Source organism: Gymnoscopelus braueri, assembly GCF_963280865.1.
Source record: "Gymnoscopelus braueri genome assembly, chromosome: 7".
Classification (NCBI taxonomy): domain Eukaryota; kingdom Metazoa; phylum Chordata; class Actinopteri; order Myctophiformes; family Myctophidae; genus Gymnoscopelus; species Gymnoscopelus braueri.
The window spans coordinates 31,006,719-31,022,721 of NC_137608.1; the positions used below are offsets into that span (position 1 = coordinate 31,006,719).

Below are 16,003 nucleotides of genomic sequence, written 5' to 3' on the forward strand. Positions count from 1 at the left end.
TCAACACTTAAAAACAATTAATGTGAACTATACAATACAGTACTGTCATTAATGGGGACAAAAAGTGAAACTGCTGAATGATAGGATTAGTTTTCAATGCTTATATCACAGCCCTTACGTACATGTGGAATATTTGGATGCAGTAATGAAAATCACTGTATTTGTATTTTCATACATTGTATCCATATCCTCCCAGTCATAGACTTCTGGAGATAACCAGGGGCATTGAGGAATCTGGTGGACTTCGCTGGGAACTCCTTGGCCTTCTCCTGATGGCCTGGACCATTGTGTATTTCTGCATATTTAAAGGTGTCAAATCCACTGGAAAGGTTAGAGAAACAGCATTATTTATTCATGGATTGATGACTAGCATTAGTACAATTGTAGGTGCAACTGTATGAAAAAAGTATAACTTATATAACCTTTATTCCAGCCAGCTGTCATTCAGTATGAAGTTTGATGGAGTGTATATGCTACAGTATGATTGGAAAACCAGTCAGATTGAAAAAGGTGCACTCGTTTTCTCAGATGGAGGCGCGCCGTCTGAAGGGGACTTGAGCCACGAGAGGCACCGGCGAGCGAGCTTAGGCCGAGCGAGTCGTTGTGCTGAGCGTTGCAAAGTCACCTTCAGCCGACTCAGCGCCGCCGGAGTTATGACAGAATCGTAAATCATCGATCCCGCTAGTCTCGGTACCTCCGAGGGGACGGGGGGGGTGTGGGGTGCGCCGCGGGAACTAGAAGAAATCTGACTGATTTTCCAATCATACTGTAACATATACAGTACTGCACCCCAGAATGTCTTAACAGGAAAGGTTTGGTTAGGGCGCTTACCACATGGCTCTGATGTCTGACAGCATGTACCTGGTTTGATTGCCAGGCCGGGCGGACCATTTGCTGCATGTCACTCCCCTACTCTCTCTCCCTTCTTGCCTCTCTACACTAAGTATCAAATAAAGGCAGAAAAAAAACATTCAACAAAATGCTCTCATTGATGGCTCTCTTTCTGCCCTGCAGGTTGTGTATTTTACAGCTGTATTCCCATACTTCATCCTGTTTGCCCTACTGGTCAATAATGTGCAGCTTCCTGGAGCAAAAGATGGCATCCTCTACTTTGTGACACCAGTGTGGAGTAAACTCCTTGAAGTTAAGGTAAAATGGATTGTGCTTTTTTTTGACAAAGCATGCAACTGAGGTCATTGCTGTAAATTGGGTAAATACCCCTGTTAATGACTTGTGTACTTTAAATAACAAAACTTTGGTATAGTTTGCATGCTTTTAAATCATGCCAAGAACCAGCAGATATTTACATTGAGCAACAGCGCAACTTAAAGGGCCATACCAGTGTTTTTGCATGTTTAGCCTTTTTACAAGTACACAAGTCATGTATACTTTACATTACAGCCAACCATTCTTTCAAAGTGTTATTGCCTGTAGTGTAATTGTCTCTGTCATGAACCAACTCAAAGTCCAGACAAAACCACACAAGTATGGATCAAAGTAAAACAAATTATACTATATTAAAATTGGAAGTCTAATGATGAGCGAGGTACGCCAAGTGGTCAGTGCCGAGATTGGGTATTCGGGCTGTATTAGAATATGACGTCCTAACTCTTCTATTGTAGAAGAAAGAAGTCTCTGCCCCCGCCCAAAAGGGGGAGCCTCGCCCCGAGCACTTACATAGCCGTGCACTTACATAGCCGTGCTCTTACATAGCCGTGCACTTACATAGCTGGCCACCATGACCATAACCATATAAGGAGTTCCCAGGTGTGGCACTTCCTTCTGACACACCTCTGTCAGTCTGACCACCTCCCTACACAAGGCTATGTAGAGAAGGAACAGTCAAATACGTCACATTCTAAGCGTTCTTTCTCGGAGACCAGCCAAGTGTATGAATAAACACTATCTTTGAATTATTGCAACCTTTGTGAAATAATTGGTTCAGGAAAATAAATATGTGTAAATATCTTCTTTTATTTTAGTTTATTTGACTAATGTCACCCTAATTCAAAGATTGTGTTTAGTTATACGCATGTCCACCGGACTCTCAATGACATAAATACTTTTACTTACATATTACTTTGCGCAGGAATTTCCACAGAAAATGATTGAAGGGCAGCAACAACAAAAACAACGCTCAGTGCATGAGTAAACACACCATTACACAACAGGGTGTTCACCATTTCTATTTAAATAAATGTTGTTACGTTTTGGTGCGGCTGAATGCCTTTGGAAAAAACACACACGCAGCCACAAGCAGAGTGGGAGGGGTCATCACAGTTCATATTGGAGACCGATAACATACTGTAAAAGATCAACATGATTGGTGACAGTGCACCTTGACAAATATGAAAACATTAAAGGTGACGGCACACCTTGACAAATATTAATTGATTGATATGATTAACTTCGGTAAAGTTTGCAATGCTTATAAACCAGCACAAAGGTGACTCAAAAGTGTTCTGAAAAAGGTATGTTACTATGTCAGTGGCTTTCAAACTTTTTCTTGTCAAGGACCCCCAAAATTATATATTATTGTGTTTGGCCGCCGACCCCCATCTCAAAATATTGTTATAGGGACAGCCAGGATGAAAGATTGGAGTTAATTAAAAATGTTTGCTTTAAATATATAGACCAATTATTTGTTTACCAACATTGAGACTGGATGCACAGGTGATTGTTTCATACAATCAATTCTCAACCTTTTCGGGGGTGCGCTGGTTTCAGCACACCCCAACCCCCTCTTGTGTGTTGTCTAGTGCTGCGCGCCCTAGCGAGACCTGACAGAATGGGTTTGACGCTTGCGCAGTATGACGCTTGCAACCAGTGTGACGTCGTCTGTTAAGGGGTCTATATATTCAAAGATTTGCAAAAATGTTCATGATTTTTGAATAGCTAAAGTATAAAATAATGGTTAAAGTGTTTTAAAAATAATAATTCCCGGTCTTAATAGCTGTTCCAAAATGTAAGCATGGTTTGCTTGCCCTAACTAGTTAATGTTAATATGCTGTAGGAAAAAATAAAATAAATTCACAGTGCCACACAAAGGGCCCAGACACACATATGCTTCAGACGCGTCAGACATGGCAGCTTCCCCGCTCAGTTCACTTCTATTATGGGAGGAAGGAGGTGGAGCGTGCTATTCCTGCATGTTGACGACGCTGAAGCGTGTGGCAAACGCAAGATAACATCAGAAATGGAAGTGTCCGACTCATGCAGATGCGTTGGCTGAAGCGCACGTGTTTCTGAGCCCAAAGGCTATAACGGCAACTTTTAAGGTGGAGTTTTCTTGCATGTATTACTCAATGCATGAGTTGATGCCACGAATCAGCAAGACACCTTAAATGTCAATATGACAACTTTGAACATTTCATTGTTTTTATTGGCTCTCTTGCGTGACATAGGGTACATTAACACATCTGCGTCAGAAGTGTTGTAGCCGACGCACACTGTGGCGTCAGATGGAACTGTACCTTTCCTCCACAAAGCAGCAGGAAAGATTCTAAACAAAGTACTGTGCATAAGGATTTGTCTTTTTGAACATTTTAACATAATTGCACAGGACAAGTAACTCAAAAAGCCTATACAAAGCCTATTATTTAAATATACAAAGAAAAGACTGACAATGACCTTTACCAATAATCAAAATAAATAATGTACTATGGCCAAAACAGGCCATATATTTAGTCATTTCAACGTTACATTTTTTTTCTTGCCCTAAATGCATATGGTTGGATCGGCAGTTCTGGACAACTGGATATCCATATATGCCTATTGCCTTTATATGGACATATAGGTTGGATCGAATGGACAACGTCTGTGTCATAGTGACCTGAAAATTGGGAAGGCTAGGAGATCTGGCTTGAGGCTGGGGGGGTGCACGAAATCGCTGAAATCGTGCACGCGAAGAATTGGTTTTTGGTTACTTTATTTCGGTTTTAGGGTTAGGGTTAGTTTAGGGTTATGTTATTTAATTCTTATTTTTGCCTGATTTTACTGATTTATTATAAAAAAAATAACTAAATAATGCTGCGCGCACATATATTATATATAATTTGCACAATTCCCAGAATTTCCTAGCATAACATTAGGGAAGGCTTAGCCTACCCTAGCCTTCATTACCCGCAGCCGCCTATGGACATGCCTATATATGGACATGCCTATATATGGGCGTATCGGGTTTGTTTATGGTTATGTCTGAGTCATAGTGACGTGGCCGTAGTCGCCGGCCGGGCCTTCCATTAGTCAATTTTAATATAGGATTCTGTAAGAAGATTGTTACAGGCCTATGCACACAACAGTAGGTTTCTCAGGAGAAATGATGCAGGTGTATGCTTCAATTGTATTGAGCACGGAATGTCTGTCAGTGCTAAACTTTAGTTTTGCATGGATGGGTTGTGTACTTACTTAACCTGTCAAAGAACCCAAGAACAGACAAGACATATCTTGTCTGTTCTTGTTAAATGTATCAAGCCAAATTTTATGTATATCACAACACAAATCACAGCTGCTGCCGAGCAGGGAGTCCGCTGTTCTCTGCTCGGGGGAGGGGGGGGGGCTTCACCATTACTGCAGTTCAGGACACACTAGACCGGGCATTCGGGGACAAGCCCCTAGAACCGAGAGAGAGCGGTGAAGCGCGTTGGACATGCTGGCCAATTATAGGTACTGCAGCTTATTACGGCTGGGGCCAGACATAAGAATGAGTGAAAAATTGAGAGAGACACAGGAAACTAACCGACACATGATGATACAAAGAAGAGGTGCCTGTAATAGGCCATAGTTTGTTGATGTTCAAACTGTGTTTTTCCTACCTTGCAGGAATCCAGTAGTAATTTCAGTATGTTAATGTCTAGCCGAACTAAATTCAAATGGTCATGCCAGAGAAACAGATCATTTTAAGGAGGGTTTATCACTTGAAAGTTTGATTTAAAAAAATAATGTTGGGAAATTCGTTAATTATTCCAAAATTAAAGAAATTAATCTTGGGGAAATGGTTGGCAGTAATGTAAAGTTTAAGTGAGTATTCAATGGAATAAAACATCCATTTTAAGTTATGTACCGTACTTGAAATAATTAATGATTAGGCTCCGGTGTCTTTCAAGATACCCTTTCAAGGTGTGGCACAACATGATATCTAGCACAGCAAACCCATGTTCATATGTCTAGACTAGAGCTCATGTTGGTCAGTGCTCCTTTATTCTATTGGTCATGGAATTGAATTAAATTGGAATTACATGCTGTATCAAGTAGAGCTCAATCAAAAAAAGTAAACTGCACTTTAGACTTTAGGTAACTAAATATTTCTTACTTTGTGGTATCTTATCAACATAGGTATGGGTTAACGCTGCTGCCCAAGTTTTCAACTCCCTTGGAATAGGATTTGGCAGCATGATTTCGATGGCCAGTTACAACAAGTTTAACAACAACATCCTTAGGTAATGATTTTGTATTTCTATGTACACAATGTTTGTAATTGTATAGCTCCAAGACGTTATGATAGCAACAAAAAATTGTTGCTATCCAACTTGCCTGTTTACATGTCAGTGGCAACGAAATTGTTTTAAAATGGCAGTTCTGGGAACAAGTGGACTTTATGTGTTTATGAGTTTGGTGGTCATGGGAAATCATTGTTTACTTTTTTCTACTTTTTCTTCAGGGACACTTTAATTGTATCCCTAACTAACGCAGCCACTAGTGTCTTGGCCGGCTTTGTCATCTTCTCAGCAATTGGTTACATGGCTCATACCCATAACCTCCCTGTGGACAACATAGCTACAGATGGTAAGTGCTTTATGCTTCCTGGGGTTTATTTATTATCTTTTCTGTTTGCCTTAGTATTAAACAAAGGAACAAGACAGGGTCATGGAAGAGTTCTCTCCACCATTTATGCACATCAGTTTGACATACAAAAGGACCCGTATGCCGAAAGAACAGCATGTGAGCAGACTGGAATATAGAACTAAGAGAAATAGACCTGGGAACATAATACACATATAGTAATACAAAACTCACAGGAAACACAAACTGAATATTTGTCCAGTTTGTCTGTGTGTCTTTGATTGCTTGTCAGAAATGTTGTTCAATGGTCCCTAGATTACCTGTAAAAGTTTGGAAGTAACTTGGTTGAGGTCAAATGTCAAAATCATTTTGGAACATAATTTAAAGTATTGTCCAATTCTTTTAAAACTAGAACAAAATGCTCTTAGGTAATCAGGCCGACATCCAGCACACAGGGGGCACACAGATGATACGTAGCCTGCGAGTTAGTTCAGGCAGTATACACTCGAGAGGTTACACACTGCGGTTATGCAGGCGCTTACGGCGCTTACTACAATACATTACTCAGACCATACGTCATAGCTGACGTGACATCAGCTGACCAATCAGCGGGTTATTTAAGCTCACCTCAAGTCTCTGTTCATTCTGCTGTCATTTGTCCCCTGGTCTGTTGGTATGCAACTGTTTCTCCCACCACCACCCCAGCACCACCAGTGGGCTCTGCTATTGGTTCTGTTCCCCATGGGGGATGTTATGTTATGTTATCTATCTCCCTGCTCTTAATGGTTAATGATGGCTGTATGATTATGTTGAGCAGGGAGAAAATTAGGTTGCAGAGCCTGAACGCCAAGATAAATTATTATATCACACTTGTATTCACATTCAAATAAATATTGATTCAAAATATTCGTGAGTTATCTGACTGAACTATTTTACTGAGCCCTTCCTTAATCCTGCAATGGTTTGCAAATCTCAAGGGTGAGGCATGACTTCACCTGTGCCTCATTAGAGAGTAGGTCACTTTTGTTGTTGCCCATTGGTGGAGCAGAGTTGGTGGAGCAGAGCTGGGTAGAGAAAGGTGGGTTAAAGTAAGCCAGGTTTGACCCACCTCACCACCTAGGATAAAAGCAAGTGCTCACTTGCACTACTGTAGTATTAGTGGGGGGCAGAGATAGGACTTGTGCCTGTCACCACTTGTTTCTAATAATATTTATAGAGGATATATGGTAAAAGTTATTAAATTACAAGTTTTTATCTGTGGGCAGCTTTCATTTACGACAAATTTAGCTAGAGCAGTGTGAGGATGAAATCTTAATTATTATTAAGTAAAATGTGTCCTTTGTTCCATTTCTCTTCTGCCTTCCTCAAGTTGGCCTAACATACAGTCATTCATTATTCATGGATTGAAGAGCTCCACATTGTATCTTTTGCTGTGGTGTAACTGGTGTTACATTGTCTCTCTCAGCACATAATATGCCAGGTGACAGGTTGTTTGTTTGTTCTCGTGTCTTTCATGGCATGTGTGGTGCATTATTGAATTATCTTTGTCTATTTCAGGCCCTGGCTTAGTCTTTGTCGTATACCCTGAAGTCTTCTCAACCATGCCTGTCTCTCAAGTGTGGGCCCCCCTGTTCTTCTTCATGCTTCTTTGCCTGGGTCTGGATAGTCAGGTATGACACGTCTCTATTTTCTATCGCTGTAGCTCCATGTCTCTCTCTGTCATGCAGAAAATAAGAGTTGGCACTCGAAACTCTAAAAGGAGCTAGAGACGTACACAAACCTGAAAGGAGGGTGTACCTCCAGGGGAGTATGCTGAGCAACGTTAATTGCAATGAGTGGGCGGGGATTTTCTGTGCCCTGTCCAGTCATAATATAGCTCAATGTTGTTAGCGTGCTCGAGAAATTCGATGCTGATTAGCCTAGTAGTATACAAGATTAGGTGTTGAGCTACTGTAGCTGTGGAGAGACACACACAGGGCTAAACGAACTACTAAGGAACTACACACTGATGGATAACCGGATAGTGTGTTGACCACACAATTGCAACGTTGGCGTCTCAATTCTGGTCAGAGACTTATGTTACATGTTGTTCCCCTTTTCCCCCTCAACGTCCTATCTTTCTACACTCTCCCATCTACAAAAAAACATTGATTTGGAGGCTACACTTCTATTGACAATGTTAGACAATGTTTACCACTCCAGTGGTAAAAACAATATGTAAAAATAAATAAATGCATACTGACTCAATACAGAATACAAACACTGTACTTATTAACAGCACCACCTTACTGGTCAACCATCACCAGTATTGCAGAAAATACATGGTCAATTAATCATAACATTTCTCACATTGCAACAGCTTGATAACTAATTGTTGTTCTTGAAAATGATAAAGAAAATAACAAAGTCATTGCCTGTAACTTACTTAAACAACAATGGATTGTAGGAAATTCCAGGAAACTGAACAGCAATGTGTCTAGTCCCCATAATTACTGTACATGTTGAGACAATCCTGAAAGTAGGCTCCTCTGTTGCCCTCTACAGGCTGTTTGCAGTACAGCTATAACAGCAGTTTCAACTAAATACAGTGTGTCACAAGAGCATTGCTGGCATCAACGCCACGCCACCAAACACAACAACTGATATCCTCAGAGTCCCTGCTGCTATAGAGATGTTGCTCATGACTGTTCCCATGTCAAGCTCCCCCATCACACCACCAACAAGACATTCTACACCAGACCCTCCTTCTCTTATTCTAAATAAGGTATAGGCTACTCAATCCACACAAACGTAGCACATTTGATATTCTATCCAGTAGTTCCCCACACACCTTTGGACCTTATCTACTTCCATACACTAGTCACCTTTGTTACTTGGTGAATAGTGTGGATATATTCAACGTTTGTTTTTTTATGTAACCTTTTGTGTAACCTAGAGTGGTATAGCTATCTGCACATGATATAAGTCCAAATTATGTCAATCCTCTTTAACTGTTTGTTACACACTGGTGTGGTGAGGACCCAAACTGTGCAGAAAGACAGGAGCTAACCCTAGCCCAAAACCTAAGACTGGTTGTTTTAATACAGGTGACACAGGTGATTTAATAAAGGTGACACAGGTGACACAGGTGAACAAAGACAGGAGCTCTCTAACATAAACTTGACACAGGTAACCCACAACAATGAGGACTGTCTGGCCAGACAGGAACATAGAAGTCAGAAAACTAAACCAGGGAACATAATACACATAGGAATACAAAACCTAGACAAGGAATGAGGCACAAAGTCTCAGCCATGACACTGTTGCTTCCGTGCTCCATGAGTGGCGAATGCATAATGGTATTTTATTTCTCTTTCCATTCGGTCTCAGTGCATGGTCTCAAATTCACACTTTTAGCACATTAGAAAATGGGAATAAAGTGCATTCTGCTAATATAAACAAACTATTCCTGGAACTTATTTTTGGTTAAGTGAAACAGCTGTATTCATGTTATATTACACTTTGAAGTTTAAAGAAAATCTGTAGTGGCACAGACAGTGTAATGTGAGAGATGATAACATAAAAAAAAGAAGCTCAGTCAATGGGTGGCATGCTCAAACCCAGCCCTTTAAACTCAAATTATTCTTTCCTATTTTATGCTATAAACTTAATTCACACTTTAAAAAGCGCAGTGTGTTTTTTCAATGTTTTAGCAGAATCAACGGTCGGTGTGACCGGTACCGGTCACACCGACCGTTGATTCTGCTTATGCGGCGGATTCTGCTAATGCTTTTCAATGAGAACAGAGTTTTTTTTGCGAAATCTGCGAATGGCAACAAACCACATTGGTCATTATGACAATTCCCCCTTGTACTGTTAGTCCCTTGTCACTACTGACCCCTACTGGTTGGTTAATTAGGGAGGAGTTAGGCGAGCAAGTGTAACCTCTGATACACGTGATGCCGATGGTCCACTTTCCTCTGACAGTGAGGAGTTTTCACCAGGAGGATGTAATGCATGTGAATGCATTATATGCATCTGTGAGACCCTATTCACATCTGCTGTTTTGAAGCTTATACTCAGCTGAAGGTAATATCATTAATTGTTGGTGTTTGTTTTTGGTGTTACTGTGTGCCAGCATGGGCTCATGCTGGGTTTAGCCTTCAAAATGGCTGCTGTGAATACGGTCCCATTCTCACACCCCTTGCGTGAAATGGGTGATGGTTGAGACAAGATGTTTACTATGTGGCACCCGTTGACGCGATTCTGAGGGTGCCACACATTCATGTTCTGTAGCAGTCTTGCATGCATCAAAAAGTTGAATGTCTCACTTGTACGCAAATGAAAAGTTCATTTTGCCAGGTGGCATCCAATCAGATTGCTGAATGTGATGGAGTAACTCTTAGGTCAGTGACACATCACTTGAGGGTTAGTATTGAGTCAATAGTACTAACCTCGATGACAAAATGGTTAAAAACTTCTTTTTTGCAGTCTTGCCTGCAATAAGCTTCTATTACAGGAAGTTGAACATTTTCAACTTATCTTCCTCCTAATACAAATGGCAAAATAGTTTCCAAGGGGGGTGCAGCGCGGAACAAAATGACGCTTCACCGGCGCATTTCACTGTTTTAGCGCTCCTTCAGCAGCCGCTGCTTCTAAATGTCGGCGCTTTTCGGCGATAGTTCTGTCTTCTTTCACTTTCTCCACGCCGTTTGGTGCCCCCCCAAGGTTGGTGCCCTGTGCTTCAACAAAAAAAAAAGTTTTAACTAAAATTACTTATGCACACGTAAACTGAACTAAAATGTATCAAACAAACTTAAAACAAAAAAATAAATAATCATAATGCTGGCGTGTCTTTGCGTCAAAAATCACAACTGCACCTCTGGTGTTAGGCTCCCAATTTCTTATTAGTCACACTTTTATTAATAGGAACTAGTCCATACCCACATTTCCACCCACCGTCCAACTGGGATTTGGGACAGTGACCGCTACTACAGATCCCATAGGCTGTGGTGAAAATGCACATAAAAACCACTTAAATTTGGGGAGCGTTAAGATCAATCTATCTTCTAGAGCTTTATAGATCTATGGCAGATCTTCATAGCTCTTTCACCGAGTGATTATGGTCCCATAGATTTGGTACAAGTGCACTGAACAAATGTGTAAAAATCTAACTAAATAAAGAGAAAACTCCCTGATGCCACCAATGACCTCACAGTACTGTCATAGGCTGGCTTCCAAGTACTATGATAATGGCTACTGCTATGAATTATGACCTTTACCTGCTTGACCCAGTACATAATGTGGTGAATCACTCTCATCTGCGTAAGCATAATTGATACCCTTGACTACCATGACCATCAACTACTTTATCAGATAGTCTGACGTTTGTGCACAATGACACGAGATGCATGTTCTATTCCTATTCATTCTGTTCTAGTCCTTGTCTCATATATTTTGGTCACGTCATGTGTCCAATACTTTATGTATATTCTCTATGTGTGTATTAAACTTCAGAACTTGCCGTGTGATACTGCCTGGTGTCATCTTGTTCTGCACGCACACGACTCAACTGAAACATCACTCACCACCCTTAGTTAGAGGGAGACTCTTAAAGGACCACATGGTTGGTCAACCGAAATCACAACAGCTACTGCACTAAGTGCGCTGACAACGGGTGCAACAGCTTTTGCATAAGCGGAGGATGTGTTCCCAACGTGCATCATTCAGGCAATTATATTTTGTGTGTGAAATGTGCTATACAATGAATTGCCCCTACCTTGCCTTGCCTATTGCCGAGTATGACATGGCTCAGCTTCAGTATGAAAGAGAAACACAGGTTTCAATCAATGAACTGCATTGCTTATGATCAGAAGCACACTAGTATGGCACTGTGGCACATGGTGCTTAAATCTTTCCTGGGTGGACTGCTCAAGTAATGAAGTACTGACAAAATAGCCAAATCTCTGTGCTACAGTTTGCCATGGTGGAGGTGGCTGTGACATTCATCATGGATGGTTTTGGTGCCAAGGCTCTACATTTCCTGAAGAGACAAGAGATAGTTGTCCTGGTTGTATGCTTAATTGGCTTTCTCCTGGGGATTCCACACGTTACTAAGGTAAGTGGCAACCAGTGAAGCCCTGCTGACAGGTCAGCCAGGCAAAACTGAGTACACATGTTGAATGTTAAGCTTGATTTATTCATTGATCAACAGTAGTGCTTGCCGAAAATAACTGATTTTAAAATAAGTTATTTTCGGTGAGCGACACCATCGTGCACCTAAAGCACTTAAGCATAATTGAGTATAAATTAGGCTTAAATGTTTGCTCTTTGAACACAGTTTTTAACCTGCGTTGTCCTGTTCCTATTGGGATGCTGAGCCCTTGCCTTTCTATTTTCAACCAGGGGGGCATATATGTGTTCCAACTAATGGACCACTACACAGCTGTGGTTTCCCTCATGTTCCTGGCTTTCTTTGAAGTTCTAGCATTCTGCTGGATTTTTGGTAGGAAGCACATGCATGATTAATTTACAAATGCTTTTAAAGTTGTTTTTGTTGTTTCTTCCTCCATAAGATTAGTCTAGAATGAATACTCAAATATTCAAAGACTTTATTTGTCACATATTCATATGTGTATGAGCAGTGAATATCTCATATTTTATTGCAATATCTTATATTGCAATAAAAAAAAGTGATGAAATTAAATTGTTTTTATTAAATGTTTTAAGTATGACCTTTTTATAAGTGCATCCTTCTCCCCTCAGGAGTACAAAATATCTCAGTTATGATAAAGAGGATGCTGGGAAAGCCTCCTAATGTGTACTTCCGCCTATGTTGGTTGGTGTTCTCTCCCGTGCTGGTGCTGGTGAGTGGGTACATGGCATCATTTTGATGATAAATGCTATTCATTTATCTCGTTCCCTCAAATTAGTATCTTGTTCCCTCGAATTAAAGGAACAAGATAGTATTTCGAGGCCACAAGATACTTAGGAGGACCTAACACACTTTTACTTGGATTATGTGACAGCCTATGTGCGTTCATCGTATTCTTTATTATGGTGAAGAAATTGATGCTATTCAAGGATTATTATTATTATTATTATCGTTTTGTCCATGTCTGTGTACAGTTGGTGCAATTGATACAGTAGCCGGGCGCACAGCGGCATAACATTCAGAGGCTCCCTCTCTCCTAATTCTCAACGAATCTCTGTGATTCTAGTTGTCCTAAAATCAGCAGAAGTTAGAGTGTCAATTCCTTGTGTCAATTGTGTTTATAGATATAAGATGATAGTCTATTCAAAGAAGACAATGATTTGTGTTGCGCGTCGTGCGCAATGCCATTTGCTCTGTTCAGTTTCATTAATCCATTAGGCAGGAAACAAAGAACAGTTTTAATAAAACATTTTCTATAATCAGTAACATGTGGGTGATAATGATGTCGATCAAATATGTTTTTTTGAAAGGCAATCAAAGGCTAGAGCGTATGTAGCAAACGTCGGTATAGTGTCCAAGCGGCTCAGTGCGGCTGAAGAGTTTTCACCGCAACATAATTAATCCATTGCGCAGGACATAATGAACGGATTACAATAATATAACATTCTCTATAATCAGTAACATGTAGGTGATACTTATGTTTATCAAATATGGTTTTATTGAAAGGCAATCAAAGGCTAGAATATGAAGCAAACGTCGGGTGTACAGTGTCCAGCGTTATCGGTGTCCCAGTGCGGCCGCAGAGTCAGACTGGGTGGACACAGATGCACCGACACTTCTGAATTAAGTGATTGTGAATGTGATTGTCATTACAATTTTACTGTAGTCCACAAAAGTGTGACTGTTAATTCCTTGTGTCAATAAGTTGTGTTTTTATCAGCAGTTGCCAGTTAAGCTTATCTAAGACGAATACAATGTCGTTTGATCTGCGTTTGCTATAACCACACCAGTTAGGTATAGGAAGCTACAGGTCCTATCTTGGACTTATAAGGGGTAAGGCGGCGCGCAAGATAGGGCCCATGTCTATTGTTCACATTAATATCAAAGTAGAATGACTGAATAGAGGGAGGAGACCATATCTACAACAAGGGATGCAGGGACGCAGTAACACACCGTGCAACCCCTTTTTTGAGCAGGAGAATGCCAGGAGAATGTGGACCACAGTAAATTGAATGACAATCACTTTCACAATCACTTAATTCAGAAGTGCCGGTGCATCCGTATCCACCCACTCTGACTCTGCGGCTGCACTGGGGCGCCGATAACATTGCACACTGTACACCCGACGTTTGCTTCATTCTCTCTAGCCTTTGATTGCCTTTCAATAAAACCATATTTGATCGACATAATTATCACCCACATATTACTGATTATAGAGAATGCTTTATTATTATAAACTGTGCTTTGTTTCCTGCCTAATGGATTAATGAAACTTTTTTGCGATTTTGTAACCCTTATTTTTCACCAATCAATCTGCCATACCTAATAGCATTCTTGATGAAAGAAATATACCCTTACAAGGTTAATGTATTCCTTCTAGACTATCCTCATCTCCAGCATTGTCCAGTACACTCCTGCTCGTTATGGGAAGTATACATACCCAGTTTGGGCAGAAATGATGGGCTGGGCCATTTCACTGTTTTCCATTGTGTGGATCCCGCTTGGAGCCATTCAAGAGATCTATAACAACAAAGGCTCATTTATTGAGGTGAGTATTAGAATAAGGTAAACTACACACTCACTTACACAGATGTAAAATGCTAAGGTGTAAAGTTCTGACTAAGTGTTTTTTGCTGTACTTCCATATATGTAGGGTATTGTGGTTTTGCATGATAATGAAAGCTGTATATTTTAATTACACTGTGCAAGTAAAGGCCAACTAAGGACAAGAGTTGAAAATTAACAACAGGTATAAACTCTGTACAGCACATCAATTTGATGCTCTGTATTGGAACTATGTTAAATTGCATAGTCCCTATCACATAAAACTCAAATATAAAATCAACTCTGGAAAGACTTTTTCATGCATTTTATCCTATCTAACCCACAGAGAGTCAAAACCGCAATGGCTACCACAATAGATCTTGAAGACAAAGATCACTTGCCGGAGAAACAAGAAGAGAACAACCCAGAGTCAGAAGCCTTATTTACATCAATGGCATGACCACGGATAAAATATTCTATGATGTGACATACAAGTGACATATATATATATATATATACACACATATATATGTGACTTGTATGTATGTGTGTGTATATGTATATGTGTGTGTACATATATATGTATGTGTATATATATATATATATATATATATATATATATATATATATATATATATATATATATATATATATATATATATATATATATATATATATGATGTACATACATACATACATGTATATTTCGTCTTGACATCATCAAGTGTCAAATTCGATATAAAAAGTAGTTAACTATGGTCAATGTAATTATTTTACACTTTAAGAAATGTGCAGTTAATATGAGTTCTTTCACTTTCAAGATTGTAACAGATGAAAAATGTCACTGAGGCTGTCGCAGGTGCTAGATTCATACCGGCCAATAAACTTAAGGTCAAATTTACATGATCAGCTATCAGTATTGGCTGAGTTCACTATGTAACTTTGGTTTTGTGTATTCTGGAAGACCGCCATCTTGCGGTTAGCACACATAGTTGAAGCTTTCTGTATCAGCCAGTGTTTTTCTATGTTGGTGCTCACACACTTTAAATCTAAGTATTTTTTATTATTAAGGGGTACTTTGTAAATTCACAAGGTCTTGGATTCATTTATATGTCATGTTCTGGTAAACTCTTGGCCTCCTGTCTCTCCTCTGTAAGTGCTCGCCTACACCAATAGTGCCTTTTGTCAGATATGCTGAAAACCTGCACTGAAAATAAATGCTAATGGCACTTCAATATTTACAAATGATGCAACAAAGAATCCAAGCTATATAGAGGTGTCTGTTAAGGGCTATTTCGTGTGTTCATCAACATACTGCTATTGTCAGATGAAAATGGCCTAGCTCCGTTTTATGTGACTTTCATGTTTTTACCTGTCTTGACATATTACATGGTCATGGTCAAGAACATTACATAAAAACATATTCTTCATATAAACAAATTGTGATTTGCAATCTAAAATCATATTTAATATTTTTTTAGATACAAGGTTTTCACCTGACAGCAGCAATCTGTGGAACATTCTGTCAAGTGCCCAGCATCAAAA

At 39.9% G+C, this 16,003-nt stretch overlaps 1 protein-coding gene across 2 annotated transcripts in view; it reads left to right on the forward strand.

Annotated features, from left to right (window-relative positions):
* The window catches only part of LOC308089640 (sodium- and chloride-dependent GABA transporter ine), a 33,341-nt gene extending 18,288 nt beyond the window's left edge, over positions 1–15,053 (forward strand). Inside the window, exons 4-13 of one of the 2 annotated variants that reach the window (XM_080434490.1) lie at positions 197–329; positions 1,015–1,149; positions 5,335–5,438; positions 5,660–5,784; positions 7,339–7,451; positions 11,738–11,878; positions 12,166–12,265; positions 12,526–12,626; positions 14,295–14,462; positions 14,805–15,052. In XM_080434490.1, coding sequence (XP_080290616.1) covers positions 197–329; positions 1,015–1,149; positions 5,335–5,438; positions 5,660–5,784; positions 7,339–7,451; positions 11,738–11,878; positions 12,166–12,265; positions 12,526–12,626; positions 14,295–14,462; positions 14,805–14,918 — 1,234 coding nt within the window. In that variant the 3' untranslated portion in view covers positions 14,919–15,052. Of the gene's footprint in view, positions 1–196; positions 330–1,014; positions 1,150–5,334; positions 5,439–5,659; positions 5,785–7,338; positions 7,452–11,737; positions 11,879–12,165; positions 12,266–12,525; positions 12,627–14,294; positions 14,463–14,804 lie in introns of both variants that reach the window. The other variant, XM_080434491.1, reaches the window with a different exon arrangement.
* Positions 15,054–16,003: the final 950 nt, after the last annotated feature.